The 22,474-nt window shown below is 40.7% G+C and overlaps 1 protein-coding gene across 3 annotated transcripts in view; it reads left to right on the plus strand.

The window, feature by feature from the left end:
• pde4ba (phosphodiesterase 4B, cAMP-specific a) overlaps nucleotides 1-22,474 on the plus strand; it is a gene marked incomplete at its 5' end in the record, with an annotated part of 131,841 nt that overhangs the window by 60,692 nt on the left and 48,675 nt on the right. For 2 of the 3 annotated variants that reach the window (XM_079267108.1, XM_079267109.1), the window contains 3 exons: nucleotides 19,639-19,833; nucleotides 21,083-21,119; nucleotides 21,266-21,336. In XM_079267108.1, the coding sequence (XP_079123234.1) occupies nucleotides 19,639-19,833; nucleotides 21,083-21,119; nucleotides 21,266-21,336 (303 nt within the window). Of the gene's footprint in view, nucleotides 1-9,158; nucleotides 9,254-19,638; nucleotides 19,834-21,082; nucleotides 21,120-21,265; nucleotides 21,337-22,474 lie in introns of those variants that run through there. The other variant, XM_079267110.1, reaches the window with a different exon arrangement.

Consider the following 22,474-nt stretch of genomic DNA (forward strand, 5'->3'; position numbering starts at 1 on the left):
GAGGGAAAGTATACACCGCGGTGCTGGAATGGAGGCTCCAACTGATTGTCAGATCTCTAAATTGCCTGCAGGTGTGAATGTGCTGTTTGTGTATAAGCCCTTCAAAAGAAAGTGACCTGCCTCTTGCCCAATGCATTCCCCCTGTGACCTTACACAGGATAAGATGATAGATGGATAAAGATAGAGAGCTTTGGCTCTGGTCCAAAATTATATTCGAAGTATACAAGCCATGATGTTTCAGATCATTGTTATACTAAGTGCTGATTCAATTCAGACAAAATAAAAATCACCTCAAAGAAAGAACTCAAGAGAAGGAAGCAATATCCCAAGTGGCCCATTTAGCTGTTGTCATTTGTGGGAGACAAACTCAGACAAGACGAAAATAGGCCAAACGTCCTGGTTGGAAGCCATCGCATGATATGCTGCTCATCTCTGAGACACAAGGATAGACGCAGGTTAGGGGCAGAACACAGAAACAGATGCACACATTGACAATATAGATGATAAAAAAGAGACAGTAGCATGGCATAACTTATAACAAATTGGAGGATGTAAAACAGTTTATAAGTGGGGATAAACTACTGACCAGACGGCTGGAAAAAGAAAGAGAATCGTTGAGGCGTTTCAACCGAAGAGAAAAAGGGGGAAGAAAAAAAAATGACTTGAAGAAAAAGAGTGGAGACAGAGATATAGGAAGCTATTGTGACCGTCTGCCATGGCAACCATGCAGCGATGCTTGCGGGTAACCGCGTGCGTCACGCTGTCGCGTACATGTTGCGCATGTAAGGTAAGACAGCGACCCATACGGAGCGCTGCCTGGTGATAATTACATCGAACGTTGTTATGAGTTGTGGTGATGTCAGTGGTGGCCTTTGTGTTTTATGTGTCAAGGACATAATGCATCAGAGCCGCATTGTGATTCCAGTTTAGAGCTACAAGAGACAATTCAGATAGTTGTCTAAATATTACATATTTAGACTTATTCCTATTGACATGTAGTTAAAACTAAACCTTCTCCAACTAAACCGTTTCTTTATCTTCATCATGTCTTCCTCTGGTCATATCGATGCAAAACAAGGAAAACCAACACACGGTACTGTAGTAGCTTTTAGCTGGATGCACTCATCTGTTCTTTTAGTGTTTTGAACATTCAATGCATTGCACTCAGCCATCTCACATATATATGAAGACTATTTCAATTGGGGAGGAAGGAGAGTATAGATTTAGTTTTGGTGACGAGGCTAAATATTTTATTTTGCTCCCCGCAAAGCATAAATTAAATACAACGAAAGTGAGAGCAGAGTGAGCTCAATGCGGACCGCTGTGGGGAACCATGAAGAAATGGAGCCCAGAGGATGATGACGGCTGTGACGTGCATTGGCACCCGCCGCGGCGGTGGTGGTGGCAGCAAGCTGAGCAGCATCTTTCTATTTGACCTGACAGCAGTAATGCGAAGGGATTATCGTTTCATGAATAGTACCTCAAATGGTAATTTACTCATTAATACTGCTGGTATTTAAATGCACTCACCTTATTTACTCTGCAGTTACGTTTGCTCAAATATTAAAAAGGACCTCCATTCAATTTCCTTCACAAGACTAATACACTTTTTTATAGAGATGGCCTAAATGGCGGATTTCATATAATAGAGAGAAAAAAACATGTTCATTCATTGAAATGAATGAACGGGGCCGGTCGTGGCTCACTGGGTAGAGAGGGTCGTCTGGCAACCGCAAGGTCGGCGGTTCGATCCTTTGCTGCTACGTGTCCTGTGCCGAAGTGTCCCTGAGCAAGACACTGAACCCCTAACTGCTCCCTGGGCGCCTCTCAGCTGCCCACTGCTCCCAATAAGCTAGGGATGGGTTAAATGCAGAGGACAAATTTCGTATATGTGTAAATGTATATGACAATAAACTGAACTTAACTTAAATGAATACTGCCACTTCACAGTGACCCAAAGTCCTGACCTCCATTACATTATGTGAATATAGAATTTCTTGAATCCGTCTCTGTGATGGGAATTGATGTCTATATTGCACCAGTGTTATTTGATACAGAATAAATAAAAAGCATTAGTATGTAACAGCATGCAAGTGTTGACACCAGCTTGGACAATGTCGGTCTTAACAAAGACAAAAGGAATGAGAGGCCTGTCATATTTAGGGAGTTATCCTCTGCTGCAGCCAATGAGTCATTCATATCAATGATCATTTCCACAGCTCTCTGCCGTCTAATCCCTTATCACAACAGTCTGCCTGGTTTGTCTTCTACATCACTAAATCCTTTCACATGGCCAGCCAACTCACACTCTCAAACATGGCTTCATTTAAATTCACAAGTAATCCAGCTGCTTTGGGTGTTTTTTAATTAAACTTTTCTGATGAAGAATATTATATGCAGTATATATATATATATATATATATATTTATATATATATTATTTACAGAGTATATATGTTGTTATGTATTGTAGAATTAAAAATAATATATATACAGTATATAAACATATCTGTATATATATATATATATATATGTGTGTGTGTATATGTATATATATATATATATATATATATATATATATATATATATATATATATATATATATATATATACACAGATATGTTTGTCACATCCTAGTCTTCAAATTCTACAATTATGAATGCATGTTGCTGGCCAGATCTAGGCACCAGGATGGTCCAGGTGTATGAATGTTGTTGAATTGTTAAGTGGCACATACTGATCGTCATATTACTTCCTTTTTTGGGAGTAAAACAGAATATTCTTAATATGTTTGAAACAAAATATACCTGCACATACAGGGAAATACGTTAAAATGAAATCAAATGCAAAAAGTAGCAGGAAACTATTACTGGAAACTATTACTATGACTAGAACACGATCATGGCCTCGGGTGTATTGTGAATCCCTGGGCTTACTATGAGGTCACAGCTCATTGGTGGAGTCAGGCTTACGAATGTGGTTGCCATGGAAATGTCTCTCACCTCAGTGCTTTTGTCTCTGTTTTTTCCATCTCTCTCTCATGTTCGTGTGTTTGAAGAATTCCCCAGCTAAGGGGTATTTTAAGTCGGTGTGTTTTTGTCTGAATACTGTATGGTTGTAGATAGTTTGTTTATCAGTCGGCTGGAAAACTAAAACAATAAGCTAAAGAGACTAAAAGCTACACGGCGCTGCAGTGTTGCATGTTGATTCGCAGTTGGTTTGGCAGCACCAGCAACCTGTTCACATTACTGGAAGTCAGTTGATTTGACGTTAATGTCATGTTGCTACTTGGAGCATTTGAATTAGGAGAGATAGCAGATATATAACGACCTGTCGTCAAGATTAAGCATTTGTTTTCCCAGTTCTGGGTGAAATCTATCGGTCCACAAACAGAAATACGTATTTTTTTTAAGATGACTTTTTTGGGCTTTTCTTGTCTTATAGCTGACAGTTGACAATAAAGGAGAAGGGACTAGATGCAGCAAAAGGCTGTGAACCTGGGCTGCTGTGGTAGGTTTACGCTTTACCAGGTGAACTACCAGGATTCTCAGCTTTCATGTTACTCCCAGTCCAATTTGTTAAGTTTGTTGGAGCTTTGTGATGCTTACTTTAGCCATAGGTTGTTAGCAAGATGTACTTCAATTCAAACAATGGACTGAATGCCATTCTCATTTATTTAGACGGTGAGGGTTTAAGAATCAAAACACTGCCCGTTCGCAAAAGAAAGCTTGGCTGCCAGTTGAACATGAAATGATTAATGATATCTGATGCAGAGGAAGGGAGATCAACCAGTATTACTGATTATCAAAAATATTGTCGAATATAAATCGTACTTGATCCGTCAGTCAGTTCATCAAACAAAAAGCTTTTCCTGCTAACTCTATCTACATTCTTTCAAAGAATCATTTCCTGAGCTCACCAAACATGCAGGGAAAAGTACCAGCTTTCAAAGCAAACAATGGCCGACCACACAGAGCCACGAGTCAAGTGCCTTCGAACCCACTTGTTGCTAGGCAGTTTCACATGCTGTTTTATAGAGGCACTTTGAATGGACCAGTAAAGTGGGCACCAGTGTAAAAACAGATTTTGTATTCATCTGCAGTTTGCTGAATGCTACGTTCAGTCTCAAGTGTCAAGCTGTGACATCATCCAGCAGTGTTGGCTTTTTGAAACGTGCAGCTCTCGATGTGTGTTGCTTTCGAAAGCGGTGGATTGTGTGTCTCGATGCGAGCTAGAGTTGTTGCTGCAGTCCTTATCAGCTTGTACCGTGTGCCGCCACTCTCTGTAATCAGACCCTATGTAGGTACAATCGGCACGTACAGTGAGACAGAAATGTCTGTTGTGACACAGAGAGTGCTATGGAGGAAGTACTCGGGTAACACAAGAAGGGAAACCAACAAGAATACGATTCTTTTTGCATGTTGTTGCCAAAGAGGGTGATTGCTTTACTGCTGGGCTGTTATTTTAATGAAAAGAAAGCAACTTATGTTTAATTGAATTGCTCCGGAGCTGATGAAGTGTTGTGTACAGTAGGTGAAGGCCTATACAGTTGCCACTCTTCAAAATTGATGATGCATGCTTGCTCTTTCACAGAAAAAGATAAGAAATGTCTTACAGCAGCTTGTCACAACATTAAGGCTTCACTATTTTATCAACTCTTCCATCTTTGTTGTTCCAGATTCGATTAAAGTTGTTGTTGTTAATCTTGCTTTGACTTGTAGTTGGAGTCAAGGATGAAGTAGGACACACAGTACAGGCAGAGGTTCTGAGGAATTAAAAAATTCTTTCTTTTTATTTATATATAAATATATATTTTATATATTTTTATTATATTAAATTAAAAAAAAGTTCAACTGGAATAATTGAATGTGACAGACGTGTCCAAGAAAGCCAGATTGTTGTTTTGGCCCATGCAAAGATATTCCTTGGTTTCTCTGGGCTGGGGGACCAAAGATCACATCCATGAAATGTGACCTGTACGTGGTCCAGCAGACCTGAACTGAGGCAGAGACTAGAAAGTGGAACAGCATCAATTTCAGCAGGACAGGGACAGGCGGAGACGTGAAGCGTCGCTCTGGACGCTTGGAGGAAAACTGGCACGGAACAGATGCTGTGATCAACACTGGATCGGAGGATTATAAGTATTTTTATGACGGAAGAACATCATCATTTTTCTGTCCGTTTTTGTCTGATTGAAGTATTTTGTCTGGACTTGGTTTTTAAATGCTGGCCTTTTAATTGCAAGGATTTAGAAAGGTTTTGGCTGAATGAGGATGTTGTTTTTAAGCTCACTTTCTGTCTCATCCAATTTGCTGAAACTGCTGACCTGCAGTAGGCTACCTGGGAGGCAACTGGAATAAACATGGAGTTGTTTTTTTTTTGCAAGCCAAGAGCAAGTTTTCAAGTGCCCAGTGCTGATGTTATCCCGATGAATTCCTGAAACTGTCCTGAGACGATCCAGAGCAGGACTCCAGGATGCAGCGTCTGTGTGACGGCTACGTCTTGAGAAGATTGGTTCAATAATACCGTTTTACACTTTCATAATCTGTGAATCAAATCAAGTAAGTTATTGAGTTGAGACTTGCAGAGAACAATAAACAAACAAAAAACTAATTTTATTTTTGATCACAAGAGTAACCAAGACGATGACATCCAGTCAGGATTTTCCCATCAGCCCTTTCTTCTACCGTCGTCACTCCTGGGTTTGGTATGTGAAAATGTGAAGTAAAAAAGTGGGCACGCAGCTTTGTTGCCGTTGCCCTCACAGTGTGGGTGAGTGTGAATGTGTTAGTTGAATGTTAAGGCAACTTGAGTCTCTGAGAAATAAAGTTTATATGTCACTAAATTGTTTTGCCTGTCGAGTTGTGGTGACAAACGTTTGCCTTTGCCTGGATTATGTCGGAAGCAACGTTTTCTTTGAATGAAGGGATGTACTTATGAACTGCACTGGAGTCAGTTCAATCAAATTAAATTGTATTTATTTATATAGAGTAAAATCCTAACAGACATTTCCTCATTTTGTTGATAGAAACTTAAATCCTGCCGATCATCATGTTTACTTATTCATTACTTATTTACTTGTTCATCTGAACTATTCAGCCATACTTTTGTGTGTGTGTGTGTGTGTGTGTGTGTGTGTGTTTGTATGACAGAGACAGCTTTCATGTCAAAGGTGATGTTGTGCCTGTCAGGTTCTGTCAAATATATCTGAGATTCCATTTACAGTCTTTCTTTCCGGTAGACCGAGACAAAAGACATTGTGCTAAAGTTTGTCTTTTTTCCGGTCGTCTCATCTGCAGTGTGATATCGATTTAAATCACAAGGACAAGCCAGAGCAGCCTTCTGCCAGCGACAATGTGACAGGCTGCTCTTAAGCCGTCAGATGGATGTCTGATCGATGTTTAATTATGGTTGTCTCTTCACCCTGTTAAAGCTGCAGATAAAGTGCTGTTGCACATTTACAAGTTCCAGGCAGCCATGATCTCCCAAAAATAATGTTTTACAATAAGATAAATATCGACATGAATCCAAAACAGGGTTCCAGTTACATAAAAGGAGGTAATTGCATCGAAATTAAGACTTGTATGTAAATTCGAAGTGAAGACTTGTAGTTAAGGGTTTACACTTATTGATTCCTTAGCATCTTGTTGAGTATTAAGAGCACACCTAGCTATAATTCACTAATAGGATGTTGTCACATTAACTGTGTGGCTGCCTTACAACTATCATCTTTTCATCCAATATCAAACAACATTTAAAGGAACTATGTTTACGTATTTGGGGCATCTGTGGCTCAGGAGGTATAGCGGGTCATTTGATCCGCGGCTCCTCCTGTCCGTATGTAGAAGAGTCCTTGAGCGTGACACTGAACCCACATCCTGTAAATGTGAGCGTCATGCTTTAACTGGAGGTTATATGACGCAGTTACACACTGCCATCTTGTGGATGCAGGCCTGGAAAACTAGTTTTCTTTTTCTGTGAAATTATGCCCTCTGATGTTCATAGATGGGTCCTGCCTCATTTGACTTAAGCATAAGAAGGAGTTTATACAGTCTATGGTTTCATCCATCAACAGTAGTTGTTTTGGAGCATGAGAGGACTGAACAGACCAGAATACAGAGTGATCTCTTTAATGGTGTTAGACTACAGTAAGTAAAGGTGGCCTGCCCAAGAGTGAATAGTTTCACTGCGTGGCATGTGTTTTGGTTTCATCAACAGACTTGACAATGACACATACTTCCTTTAGCACTATAATTAGAACAGGTGATACATGTGGTAGTATCTGTCATGTCACCAATGTGTTGTTTATTATAATGCCACTGTGTGTTGGAATAAATCAATGAATTGCAACGGCACCAATTATAACACCACAGAATTAGATCTAGAGTTGTGTCTCCAAATAACATTTTAGGTTTATATTGGATGTTTATCTTCAAACGACAAATCATCCATGGCTGGATATTTTGTTACAATGATACACATTTGCTGGTTGCAAAAAAACAAAACGGAACCAGAACAACATGATTCCCAGCAGCACCCAAGAACATACATTCACAGCCATGATCGATTGCAAGTCAGTGTTATAACAATCTGTACCAGCGCCCACTGGTGTACCAGATGATGCCTGCAGGGGAGCTCTTTCTATATCTTCTTCTTCACTGGTTAACCCTCTGGAGCACATTAAGGAGGAATGCCATTGCTGTGTGGGATACACATAGCCCTGTGGCTACCACATCTCTCGCCTCTACCATTTCTAATATCTGTGTGTATTGTGGAGCAGTGGGACGCGCTGCAGCGTGGGAACCTATTAGTTATTCGGTTTTGGTTTCTGTGACCTGACTCCTCCCATTAAATGTTTGGTGAAGTGCATGGGTTATATGTCATCTTTCTGAATCATTTCCAAGTAAATGACAAGGATGCAAAGTAAGAGCTCCATCAGTTGTCAGTCAGTCAGGTTTTCATGACTACTGTGTAAATAACTGTGGGCTAAATAAGGCAAGTTACAGTTAAGTGTTGTCGTTTTTATTATTGTGTCTGTGCAGCCTGCATGAGCTTACAAGACATTTCTATAAGCTGTGTATACATTTGATAATTGCAAAATAGAAAAGTTGAAGAACAGTTTCAACAATCAGTCCTCGGACCTTCATTGTCTGCAACAGAAATCATGAATTACTGGGGAAAACGATGACTTTGTAATACTATGATATCAATGTAAATCCTGATTCATCTTGTTGAGCCATTACCAACTCTCTTCAATCATCATAGTTTGTACAATACAGCAGGGGTAGATATACAGTATCGTTGGTTTATATTTTGAGTAACTGTGTGTGTGTGTGTGTGTGTGTGTGCGTGTGTGCGTGCGTGTAGCTGGTGTGCTTCTTAACATTTTCCATATACCGTGCGAATTATAGCTGTCAAGGCTGTGAGTGATGGATGAATTATGACTCCACTCCAGCAACTCCAGTCCAGGACTTGGGTGTTCCTCCTTGCTCTGCTGGGCCGTGCTGAAGGGAACAGATCTCCATACACACACACACACACACACACTCACACACCACGGGGAGGAAGTATAGCCTGTGATGAAGAGAAGAGTCCGCAAAGAGAGCGCAGAGAGAGTGGAGAGTGTGAACAAGGGCTTAAACAGCTCCGTGATGTGACGTATGGACCACTGCTGATGTTGCTGCTGTGTGTGACTTGAGATCAAATGTGTGGAGAAGGTGTTTGGATCCCTGTTTGTCGCTGTCATTTGTGCCGAGGAGGGCAAGACTGATGAATAACCTGCTGAGTAACTTTTTAAACAAAGGCTTTATATGTAGCAGTCATGTACTGTGTGGTGGATTGCTATTTATGTAGAGCTGAACGTGTGTGATGATGCTTGTTTTGTAGTGACCGATAGATTCATTTGATGGTTTTCATTTGAAGTTGTGTGATAAAGTCTGTGAGTTGTGTGTGTGCATGCTACTGTGCAGTTATCATTAATGCTACTGACTTGGCACATGTGTGTATGGTAGTGTGTGACGTTGATACTGAATTCTGGGTCTGTGTGTGAAAATATGTTGCCAACACTGGGTGTGTTCTAGTCGGTTTAGTTTCACAGTGTTTGTGGTTGCGTATGTGATGGTATGCGCCGCGTAGGGTGTGCATGAGTGTGTCAGGGAGATGTACCGGCGTTCACCCTGTGCCAGAGCAAGGATTCATTTTGACTTCAGTGAAGAAGTCATCAGGAAACTCCACGCCGCCAACCATGCCCACAGGTCAGGACTCACAGATGACCCACTCAACCACACACACACACACACACACACACACACACACACACACACACACACACACACACACACACACACTTTATGTTCTCTCACACTTGAATCTGTCCTTTCAGTGTTTTATCTTGTTTCGGTTTTGAGGTTGTCATTTTCAGCTTCTTACTCACCTCTGACTCCAATAGCTGAATTGTTTCTTTCATGTAAAGTTGTCTTATTTAAAAAAAACAACCTCTTCACTAAGTTGTTTAAGTCTTGTCGTTTTGTAGAGTCCCTGAACTCCTTCCCTTTCAGTATATGTGTTGTCTTACTTCCTATTTCCCATACATCAATCCTCTCACGTGTTCCTCATCATTATAGTAATCCTCAGATAGGATGTGGTTGTATGCACGTTATATCACATGTTTGGGTGACAAAATCCAAGTAGACGTGATGGTTTGTTTTCGCGGGGCAACAGTTTCAGCAGAGCGATGTTTTGAATAGGCCGCATGCTGTGTTATTGCCGTTCCAAGAGTCGAGCAGTTGGCCATGCAAAAGAGTCTGGAAATGTTCAGATGAATTTGTTTATTGTCATTACTTTATTTTTAGCCACAGTGTGAACAGTCTGGTCTGTGAGACACAACCAGAGGAACCAAAGGATATATCTTCAAAAGAAATCCCACACACATCATAACATTGAAGGGGCAGATTATGGCTTTGTTGACAAGCAGGATTTATTGTCAGACCACATCAGTTTATGTTTTGAACACTCCAGCCTATCTCTTCCTACATCATAATTACTGGGAATGCCTACCAGAGACAGCACATAGCTAAAACAATCATGTGTTTTCTTTCTTCAGTGAAGCACTGGAAAGTTTTACATTTGAACAATTGAAACAGAAGTGAACATCACTCCTTCATTTGAAATCCAACGTTGTAACGAGTGCTTGTCTATAAAGAGTCACAAGCCCAAAAGGTTGGGAACAGATGACTTAAATGTTTCATGTCATTGGAAGTGTCTTGAAGTACAAAAAAAATAGACATCTTTTTAATAACTTCCCCAGACATATCGAAGCATTGCCAACTAAAACGTAGTGCATGACTCAAGCCCATGTGGATAAATAGGAAACTGTAGTAACTCTGCACCACCGTGCTCCTTTAACAACTTGTTTGGTGTTATTGTCCTTAAAGCAGCATGCAGCCAACCATCACTGGAGGATAGACGTCAAAGAAGGGAATGAGTTGGGAAAGAAGGACAGTTTTAGTAGATTATAATGATGTTGTGTCTTAAACAGTGTCAAGAGGCGGCTCTGGGTGCTGGATTTAGTATGTCATCGTTGTTTATTTTTCATGCATAAATAATACTGAAGTTTGTGCCATGATTTAAAGGGCCAGTGGGGATTTCGAGGGATCTATAAGCAAGATTTTAATATAATAGTTATGATTATGTTTTTATTAATGTATAATCACCTGAAACTGAGAATCCTTATGTTTCAGTTTGCTTAGAATGAGCCCTTCATATCTTCAGAAGAGCGGGGCCTCTTCATGGAGTCCGCCATGTTTAGTAACCAAGAACCGACAAACTAAGCATGGCTCTTGTGAGAGCCTTTCGCATTTTGAAGTTACCTGAAGGCCACTGCAGTCCTCCCACATGCTTGTGAAACTGTGGTAATGTGAGATTCAAAAACATGGTAACACTAGCCGCCTTCTGTTGCTGCTGAAGGTGTATTATAATAGTAAGGATGGCCTCTGAGCGAGGTGAATTACCACAGTCTTTCACTCTGCGGCTCACATTACTGCAGTCTTTAAAAGGGACCGCTGGATGCCACCTAATTCTACTATACACTGGCCCGGAATAAAACAAACTCCTTCCCTCATGAAGGACGCAGGCTCGAGGATGAGAATCAACCTCCAGCTGTTTATTTTACTACTCACGTGAGATACAAGCACATCGGTGCATTATCTGTCTCATCTCACCTGCTTAGTCTGACAATTTATTTCCATATACGATCAGTTGTAATAGAACACCCAGTACATGTATAAACAGCTACAATACAGCGTGTTTAAGTCCCCCAATTTAGGATTTAAATATTTTTTTTGATAAAACTGCAAAAAAACCTTGAAAATAAGCAGCAGAATATAAGAGTGCAGACTCTTTTAATGTTTGAGTCAAGGAAGGAATAAGCTAGTGTGAAAAACTAGGTTGTGTCTCCCCCCAAGAGGACTGTGGGTATTCTGGCTCAGCTGGAGGCACGTCAGGCTGCTGCCTGGAACTGCTGCCATGTTTAGGGGACGTCATCACAATGGATTAGAGCAGGAAAACAGCCAGACACTTTAAAAGAGTTTGTTGAAATAGTCCAACAACATAAAGTTTACTGAGACATTTTGAGAAGTTGGTGTCATGTGATCTGTACTGCAGTAGCTAATACTGTTCTCAACATGCACAAAAGTAATGCTGAATGTGTATTTCTTTAATCTTGAGCTCTGTAGACATCCACCGCTGGTCGGGTGGGTTCACCTCTGTGACTAAGGGTTTCCTGTGGAAAGTACTGGACTGCACTGAAGAAAGCAGAAGTTCACAGATGGTGTACTGTACTGTGCTGCATGTTCGAATCATTAGACAGGTGCACAAGGCCCACGTGAGCACCAGGGGGTGATTACTCCATTAATGCTCCTCTGTGTGCATTGTAGACGCATGTGCTTTTGTTTGTACAAAGCCTATGACATATTTACACAAATGCAGCTGCCATGGTACATTGGTGTGCATGAATTAGCTCATATATGTGTGTGTGTGTGTGTCAGGGAGTGTTTCTCACTCCACAGCTAGGACAGGAGATGAGCTTAATATTTTGCCAGTGACCTGGATTCCGATGTCATAATAACAAAGATCAGAGCCCCTTTAATCTGCACAGAAGGTTTTCCTGGGTGCTGGGTTCATTTAGTCATTTTCACCCTTCACTACTTGTCAGAGCAAAGTTACCTCACATCATCTCGGACCAAAATCGGATCTCTAGTGAAGACTTTTTTTCACGTTTAAAACCCAAACTATTGACTTGTGGAAACATTGTTTGAGTGCAAATAAACAAATTAGAAGCACTCACAGCTATTCATGCTGCTATCAGTGTTTTTACATGAGGGAGCCCTTTAGTGCAATGGAGAGGAGCAGTGTTCCCTGTAACCAGCTTGTAATTGGTCAAAACAAAAACCCTAAACTTCCTCATCGTCTATATCTGTTTCAAACTGCAAGCATTTTCAATTACACACAGCTGTCCCTCACCTCTTCATCCTCTTCATCCTTCATCTTATTTAACATGTTAAATCGATGTCAGCATTTTAAACCAAATTTCCTTTCACTTTGGTGACCCACTTGTTTTCCTTTCCAGCGCAGGCCTTTGAATAACAGTGTTTTGTGCTTGCTCGCCCCATGGGCGGGGTTCAGCACTGTGTTGTAGAGTTTGTGGTTTGGCAGTATTTTATTTGCAGTGCACTTCACTTACAGAAAAATGCAGCGAGGACTCGTGACTGTGCCGTGGTTTACGTGGTCGGGGGCTTTTGATTTCTAAATAACTGGCTGAAGTTGAAATCAGCCGCCGTGGCTGTGTCATGGCTTTGATGTTGATAATGGTGATTATTGCAACGATGGGAATGATGAAAATGACAACGAGATGGTACGGATCGCTGGGAGGATGACAAGGATCAAGAAGATGGTGACTCAATGAAGTCCAGCTTCCTAAAATAATTAGCTTTACTAAAGAGAAAGTTGAATGGAGTTGTAGTTCCAGCACTCAGTTCAATGAGAGTAACGGAGAGAAGTTCGGGACTGTGACCGGGGGTAGCTTGACTCTGTGCAGACCAGGGGATGTTATGGAAAAGAGATGCCACACTGTAACTTGCCAGCACAGGAATGTTTTCCATGACTTTTTCATGTTATCTCTGTCTTCCTCCCAGGTATAAGTTCATTTCAGTTCCTCTCTCTTTCAAGTGTGCATCAGCCCCTGTTCCATCGTCATCATTAACATTTACATCTCATCTTTCGGCCAGTTCTGCTTTGTGTTTCCTGAAACCGTGTGACACGCGGCTTTTGTAATTAGACGGTAAATAATTCCTAAATGAGAGCATCTGTTAGATGACGTTGTACCTAAATGTGCATATATAATGACACAGCGCCAAATAGGTTAGTGGCCTAATTTCTATTAATAAATGCTGTGTGTCGACTTGGATTCCTGAGTTGTCATCCTTTTTTTTTTTGGTCACAGATAAGAAAAGGCCAGAGGACATATTTGATTCTCAGCATGGTTTTAACTTAATGGAATGCTTGTTTTTATAAACCAAAGGTCAGGGCTAGAATTCTGGCAGTTCATGTTTTCATCAGTGCGGTTAAACATTCCCATGCTGGGTAATGGTAGACACACTGATGTGTTCAGACGAGATGTGGGAATAGATCAGTGTTTGACAATGATGATGAGATAAATGTCCTTTAGATGTCCTCGGTTGCTAAAGTTGCACCCTTTGCTCCAGAGACTTAAGCTCATGTGTCAGAAAAGCACTGCTTCAGCATGTGCATGTTTGGACTAGCTCGGGTTATTAACCTATTTTAAGATACTTCTGCTGCAGATGCATGCAGGGAAATGTTGCTGCAATCTTTTTGAGCACAACAGTTCAGCTGCTGTTTTTTCTTGTTCTGATGGGATCGCTCAATCACTTGATCGTCCTTCTGTGGGGCATTTCAAAGCTTTTGCATGTGTCACTGAGCCAGCTGCTTACTCAGAAAGGTCTCTTTTTGGATCCACTGCTTGTCCCGGACATCTCTCTCCCATTTCCCCCGGCTTCAGTGCCGTTTGTCTCTGATACATTATGACCAGAAGTCCTACGAATGATGAAGTGGAACAGATTTAATCTGTCATTTTTTTCAAGCCACAACATTAGCGTTAGTAACAATGCTCATATAATAACAAACTCCCGTTCAAGAAATAATAGTTAAACCTCTGCTCAGGACAAACTGGAGGTGTTGCCATGGCCCCTGTGTTTGCACAATGAAACAGACAAATGGTGACTGGTTTCTCCTCACCATCACACACGGGAAGGAGGAGATTAATTCAAAGTATAATAAAACTCTCTCTCTCCCTGTCTGTGGCACTCTGTGGCTCCCTCTTTACGAGCGTTTACGAATGGAGTGTCTGGTTCTTCTTAACACACTGTGGAGTTGTAGTTTCCTGCTTTGTATTTTACCCAGGTCAGCAGTGAGAGGTGTTCATGACAGAGGACAGTTCAACGTTCAAGTAAAAGAAAGAAATCCCAGTGAACACAGTTTTTGATTTGCAGGCTAAAAGACATCTTCATGTCTCGTTTAATATTTGCCTGTATTTGTTTGAAACATGGCCGCTTTCTTACATTGAAGCATTTAAATAAATATTGCTGAGGTAAAATTACAATCCAATAATATTCGGACTTTTTGGTCAGCTGCAATGCAGAATCTATTTAAAAATTCTAAGAATAGTCTTTAAAGCACTAAATGATTTCGCTTCCCAGTACATCTCTGACATGTTGACTGACATCCAGTATAATAATCCAGTATAGTTGATGGAGCTTTTTTTTAACTGCACCTGGCCTTGAAAATAAGATCCAGATTTGGAGAGGAACATATACAAGTTACCAAACAGTATTAGAGAATCAATTGCATATGTAAGTAGAGTATGAGTGAGTACACTCATCTTCCTTTCTAATATTGTCTTAGTCTTCGTGGATTTTAATTGTATGGAGGACTGAACCCATAGCTACTGCAGAAGCTAATGTTGATAAACTAAAACAAACCTAAAATAATGAGAGGAATTCTCTACTTGTCCGTTTGTCAATGAACCTTTGAGCAAGTCCATCACTCAGTCAGTCTGGTCGTCAGTCGGACAGATGCAGCTGGATCATGGGAAAGGAATGTCGTGTCATCCTAGCAAATCATTTTAGGACCAGAGGAAGGGCTTCCTGATTGCTTTAGTGACGAATATCACCAAAATCATAACTCTCTCAGCCTACGCGGTACCATAATGATCATGATTAGTTGGAAAATGTACATCCCCAAGGAATCGGTGTCCCGAGTAGTTCTTTGGAAGGTATACAGATGACATGCCATCCTGTAAAAACATATAAACACAAACGTGCGTCATGAAACCCGGTGACGCTTTTGCTCATGCTGGTGTGACTGATTATTTCCCTTCTTACGAGGAAGCTCGTGATGGAAATAAAGCATTTGGCCTCTGGTTCTCTTGATCTCTCAGCAGTCCTTGTTTCTCTTTGAACAGACGCCGTGCTTCTAATTGACTGAGCGAGAACATTCATTTAGCATTTGTCTATGTTAAGCTGTAGAGTACGTGTGATATTCTGAACATGAACTTTAAAGAGAAAGCATGGGGTGGTAGTATGAGTGAGACTGGTTTCCCAGACAAATACGCTAATCCACTAAACCACCAGGACACCCCCAGAGAAAAGTGTCTTTGTGTTGTATTTTGAAGGCTAAATTCTTGGACATCCCTCCTTTGTCCTGTTAAGTACACCAGGGTTCAAGCACAGCCATAGGATGAATGCTCCTTTTTTTCTACAGTCATTATAAGCCTGTTTTCGTTTTGTTTAATGAAATAATCAACGCTCAGAGGTCTACTGAGTACTCTTCATTCAGCAAATACATTTGTAAAAAGAGATGCTGTTAAGAAAAGCTAGTTTGACCATTTCATTTCAGATTATTTCCAAAGACCAAGAATGGCTTTTCAAGATCAAACAGTTTAACTTCTTTAGCTGTATCTTCCATGGGAAATGATGGGAGTTTGAGTCAGTGCTACATGGGGACCAAAGCCGACCACAGACTTGGGCATCAGTCACCCAGACACAAGGGTCTGTCCGTTAAACGTTTACTTTAAATTTACTTCCACCAAAGAGCAAATCTGAATCATATTAATCGTGTTCAACCTCTAATTTCTAAGTGATCTAATTGATTACAGGTGTTTTCACAGGTGCATTATGGGTGCAGGGGCTTGATAATTGAGTGTAGGTATTTCAGTAGCTGTGTTTAGCAAATAACAACATTCATTTTGAATGATGTGTCTAATGTAGACAATTATGCCACATTAATGCATCAAAAACAATGACCAATGAATGATAATATATCAGTCACAGGGGCCATTTCCTGCATTAATGAATACTGAATTACTTTTGATATTTGAAGTCCATTTTGCTGATATTACTTCTATTCTTTTACTTGAGTAAGGTTTTGACTTGACAATGTTATCCTTTAGAATTGTCTTGGTACCGCATAATACCTCCATCTACTGAGTTAATGTGATGCTCTTTAGCTTTTATAGAACACAAGAGAAAAACGTCAGACAGTTGTTAGATGTGCGTGTCGTGGATGACTAGACTTGCCTGCGTTGACTCCAGAATTAGTCTTCTCCACACGTGATCACAACACACAAAGCCAGTGGATTGACCTGAGGGCAGAGCAGTCAACCATCCAATACGTGGTGGACAGTGCGGGCAGGCATGCGTGTGCATCTATAACACATGCACACAGACACTGTTCATTTACCTTTCATCCTTTGTGTTCATTCCTCTTTTTAGTTTCAGTGCATCGTGATATGTTATGAAGCAGAACATTGAACAGGAAATTCTCTTCCTCAGCCAGCGAGAGCTGAAATAAAGTGCTGTCCAAGCCTTTTCTGTGTTCCTCGTGTCTTTGAGAGGCTGGATTTGTGCACATATTTAGCACATTCAACTTTCTCAGATTTCTGTATTCCCTCGTGTTTTCTATTACTGATCCATCTGTGGACCCCGTGATGTAATTCAACACAAACATGGTTTATTTTAACATGCCACACGAAAATGTAGACCTGCTGTGTCACGCAATATCGGCCTTACAGTACAGACGCTTTATAACAAGAGAAGCCCCTCACTGCATCTTAATTCAAGTCATGTTTTACATCGTTCTATAGCTTTCCCACCCTGTAGGACTCAACGCCAAAGCTTTTCACAAACACGTTACTTGGGTGACACATTACTCTAACTTTGAGATTGCTAAATTAAATACATTTTCTATGTCCCTTTGTCAAACATTCCATTAATATGCGCACATCAACCTTTCCATTGTTTGATGAAGCGATTACAATGAATACAGCATTTCATTCATAATTTGCCAGCGTGGCTTACTAACGGCACCCAAAGTTAGCGACCCTAATCGTTGTTTCAGAGCAGTGTTGTAATCCATAGAAACCCTGTGCTCGTCCCCCAATGTTTTAATTCAGTTTTGCGTATTGTCTTTTGGCTTCTTAACATATTTTAAGAAAGTCAGAAAATGATAATCCCTAATCAATCTAATCAGTTCATTTTCTACATTCAAGGGCTGAAGTACAGGCGTTGTTTAGCCCTCTCTCTCTCTCTCTCTCTCTCTCTCTCGCTCTCTCTCTCTCTCTCTCTCTCTCTCTCTCTCTCTCTCTCTCTCTTCTGGGAGGAGCCTCTGCTTTTCAGAACAGGGACTTCTGGCTTTTTGAAGGACAGCGTTTTTGCTGTTGTTGCTGCTCGACTTTGTATCAGCCTCACACAAAGTGTAATAGAATCCAGATTTGCACGCTTTCAAAAAGCATCTTAAAACTACTGAGACTTGTTTTCTTCTGGTTGAATAAGTTCAGACTTTGTGGTTTGTGCACTTTGAGCCCTTTCCTTATTTATTGTCCTGTCGTTTATTTCCTGCTTCCTATTTCTTGTTTTTGTTTGGACCAGATTCCCATCGTTTGTGTAAAAGATATCCCTTCACCCTTCACTCACTTTCCCCCTTTTTCCTGGGGTAAAAAAACCCATTAGAAATCCCATCCATCCAGTCCCATATACCCTACAAACGGTGTTCAAGAAAGCATAGAGAGTCACCGGTTATAACGAGTTGCCACAGGGGCCTGTACTAAGGCACACCATCCATATGCGGTGAAATGTAATATGCACAGTACATGAAGCAGTAAGTCAGAACATTTTCATCAAAATAAAAGCCTGTTTCAATGATCTTTATCACAGTGTAATATAAGAGGTGCAGCAGCAGCCTGTTCATGAGAGCGGTTCATCTATGCCTGGTCGGTCTTCTTGTAAAGATGAACTGATGTGTTTTCCATCCCTGATTTCATGACACTAAACAGAAGAGGAGTGGGGTTGGCGCAGTGATACAAGACAAATACACTAAATAACTGAACAAAAGTTCCACAGACCGGATATTTTGATGGAAAAAACATCTTTCAGAGTTTACAGTAATTATTGTATATTTCTCTTCTCCAGACATTTCAACATATATGCTTTGAATAAATCCAAAATGCAGAATCTATAAATATGGAAATATTGTGAAAGTCCAATCTTAGTGTATAGGTGCTGGAAGTTTCACAGTTTCATCTTTCTAACTAGTTTTGTCCCAAAAATCATTGTTTCAACTGAGATTTAAAGTGAGCACAGAGAAACCTCCTCCCTTCGGCAGACAGACGTGAAAACGGCTTTTTTGTATCATTCTACTCAGTGAAGGTCAAACGTCAAAATGAAGCAACAAGAAGCAAAACATCTTTGGGTGGATGGGGGACTTTAAGCTTGTCGTGTAACCAGCACCGTCTCTGCTGGTGTGTGTTTACTATACAGAAGAGGAAGTGGTGGCTATCAAGGCAGAACAAAGTGATAAAAGAGTCAGACCTGCAAAAACTCAAACTGCTGTGGAAAATGTCACACATGCAACACATCTCACAGTTGGTTGTTTGACCGGAAGACGCACCACAGCCATAACAAATGTCCTTCAAGTGATGTCCTCCTCCTCGTCTCGTCTTTGATGATGGCCTAATGAGATCCTTCTCCTCGTTCCCCCACGTTCTCCTCCTCGTGAATGTAGGAGCATCACTCTGACTAATGTCCATCAGTGAATGAACAGGGTGCACTCTAGCGTGTCACTCTGCCCTTTCTTGCCCGGTCATGTCAAGTCCATCCATAAATGTGTGTTTGCACCGTACATGATCATGTGTGAGAGTGAGTGACTGCAGCTCATCTCTTAAGAGGATGTTGGTGGTGTATACATGAACAAACTACTCTTTTCGTTTCCTCATGCTTGGTCGTTTAAACCTAACCAGGTCCACAGAGCGCTCGATGATGAAAAAAACGTTTTTATCAGAAAGACAAAGGTCGGAGAAGGAGTGTTTGGTAGCAAAGTAATATTTGAGTCTCATGCAGCCTGAACACCTACACTAGGCTGCTTTGCATTCTTAAACCCAGCTCCAGTCGTCTCCTTTCTGGAAATAATTCATCTCTCTCTGCCTCTTGTTCTACGTTTCACATTGCTAAGAAACAAAAACACTCTGCGATGACGAATAAACATCTTAAAGTGTGTGTTCATCTGTTTTCAGTTTTGATGTGGAGAATGGCCTGTCCGCCAGCTGCAGCCCTCTGGACCCCCAGGCCTCCCCCGGCTCTGGTCTGGTCCTTCACACTAACTTCCCCGGTCATAACCAGCGCCGAGAGTCCTTCCTCTACCGCTCTGACAGCGACTATGATCTGTCACCCAAGTCCATGTCACGAAACTCCTCCATCGCCTCTGAACTGTAAATATAAAAGACACGCACACATGCGCACAAAGCACAAGTATGTACATGCCAGAGTCAAAGAAAGATGCACAGAAGAAGGTGGCATATACACGTTTCTAGGAAGATGTGCATTCCTATGATTTACATACTGTATATACATACATATACCAAGCAAATAATGAATTAGGATACAATACCTTGTTGTCCATTCTATAATGGTAGTTTAATGAAAAACAATTAACAATGCTGAGTAAACTCTGTATTGATAATGCACTTCCCTTCAAATTCAGTTTAGTTTCCTCAATGGACACCTGATACTCTCTGTTAGATAATGTTACCTTATCACTGAGTGGTGTGCAGTTCTAGCATCCTTTAAGAAAAAGATATTGTTTTTTTCCATCACTGTGAGCAGTGTCTGCAGGTAAATCATACAGCCCAAACAACATCACCAGTGAGGTACAGGGCTGCCTTTGTGTAGCTTCAGAGGTTGTTGAAGGTTGTTTGTGTGTTTTGGGTTTCATCAGTTTTTTTTACGGGACAATGCAGTTCAAATCCAAAGGTCGCTAACAACAATACTGAATTATCACCTGCCCTTAATAAATGTAAATGTAGTTGAATAAAGCCAAGATACAAAGTAGTACTTTTGACCATTGAACTACATCACGTCTGGTTTGTCCATGATCAGCTACTGTAGAAACATGGTGGTACAACACTATGAAGGGCTCGTTCTAAGGTAACAAAAACACGAGTCTTGCCTGAAAACATAGTTATGACTGTTATATCCACTAATAGATCCCCCAAAACGCTCCACACTGGACCTTTAAGTCAAAGCTCTGCCCACCTGTGGAAGATCTGATACATAGTGATGGTGTTGGGTTTAAGGAGTCTACTACGGGACTCAACATGACAATGATTTGAAACCTACAGGAGAGTAATTCAGTATTTTTCCCTGTCTGACCTTACGAAGACAGGTCACCCTGTGAGTGCCTTACAAAGTTACATCCCATCAGAACAGTAGACGTCCTCCCATACTCCTCTCCCTCTTTGGACTCTTTCAGTTAATTATCGTAATGAGGCTGGCTGGGTCATGACAGTCTTTCCCTTTTGTTCTTACTTAACTCTTTGCTTTTAACAACCATGACCAAGTTGGCAGAAAGCACTTCAGCATATAAGCTTCATGCAACAGCATAACCTGATAGTTGGTGTGTACTTTTATTTGAGGATGCTTCTGATTACTTCTCTCTATTGTGTGTGTGTATGTTCTCAGACATGGTGATGACCTGATTGTAACGCCTTTTGCTCAGGTAAACACATCATACTGTCTGTAACCCAAAATGAGCCTGGTATCAACACTAATTCCCGAAAACACACTGTTCAGAAAACAATATTTTGAATATACTGTCTACGTTATAAAGGATCCTAATAATAACCTCTTCCTCTGCTTTTCTAGGTTCTGGCAAGCCTTCGTAGTGTGAGGAATAACTTCACTGTACTGACCAATGTCCAGTGTGCCTCCAGCAAGTAAGTGCAATTGATTTAAGACCAACATTCAAACATTTTTACATGGCTTTTTCTTCTTCTCCAATGCTAAACTTCAGTGACCTGCTTTGACTCCGACAACATTAGGAAAATACTTCTGGCAGACTATAAAATTCAGAGCGGCCACTTGAGAATGAAACATTAGCTTCATATTTCATTATGTTTTGCGGACCTCTAAAGAGTGTTATAAATCAAGTTGAAGCCCACTTAGACGCTCTTGGGATACATTTATCCCATTTACATCAAATGTACCCTCAGCACAGCTTTTAGAGTCACCAAAAAGTCGAGGGCTGATCACTCATTTAGACAGCAGGTTCATACTGCAGGTCCGCTATGTCACCACAGGGGGGAGGTATTGAGCTTTAAATAGACTGATGTTTGACATCTGACACCAGAGCTGTTCCCAGCGCTCACAGGTAAGAAGCTAAAGCAGTCTAGTAAACAAACACAAGACATGCCTTTTACCCCCCCCCCCCCCCCACACACACACACACACACACACACACACACATACAAAATGCAGATTTCCATCAGTGAGGTTTTAAACACTTATAGAGTGGAGATTTAATATCAAACTGAATGAAACTTAATATTACATAAATGCCAAAATAAAAGTGTGATTCTAATTTTAGATCCATCATTCCTTTTAAACCAGTTGAGAAACTAAAGAATAGTTTCTGAATGCATCAGTGTCTTAAGGGAATTTTCTGCTGTGGTGCGGCACAAACAACAACGACTCACACAGATTGAATGCCTCATTGTGCATTTCAATGATTTGTTGTTTCCACTGCATTTATTCTGCACTGCATCATATTTGTGTCTCACATGTACGCTTGACACCGACACACACAGAAAACTGAAAACCTGCTAGAACAGGTACATACTTTGCTCTTAAAGATGTCTCTCAAACCAGTGCACTTCAGGGTTTGTATCTATTTGTCATTATGTGAGTTTAAAAGAATTGTAAAATTCACAGTCAGTGCTTTGCAAAGTGTATGTATATAAATATATAGTTATACATAAATAGAAGCAAACATTTACTCAATTCATCATGATCGTTATCAATATGTGCTTGTTTTGTGCATCAGTCATTTAAAACGCAAATATATTCAGTTTACAA

The sequence above is a fragment of the Melanostigma gelatinosum genome (assembly GCF_949748355.1).
Source record: "Melanostigma gelatinosum genome assembly, chromosome: 4".
Taxonomy (NCBI): domain Eukaryota; kingdom Metazoa; phylum Chordata; class Actinopteri; order Perciformes; family Zoarcidae; genus Melanostigma; species Melanostigma gelatinosum.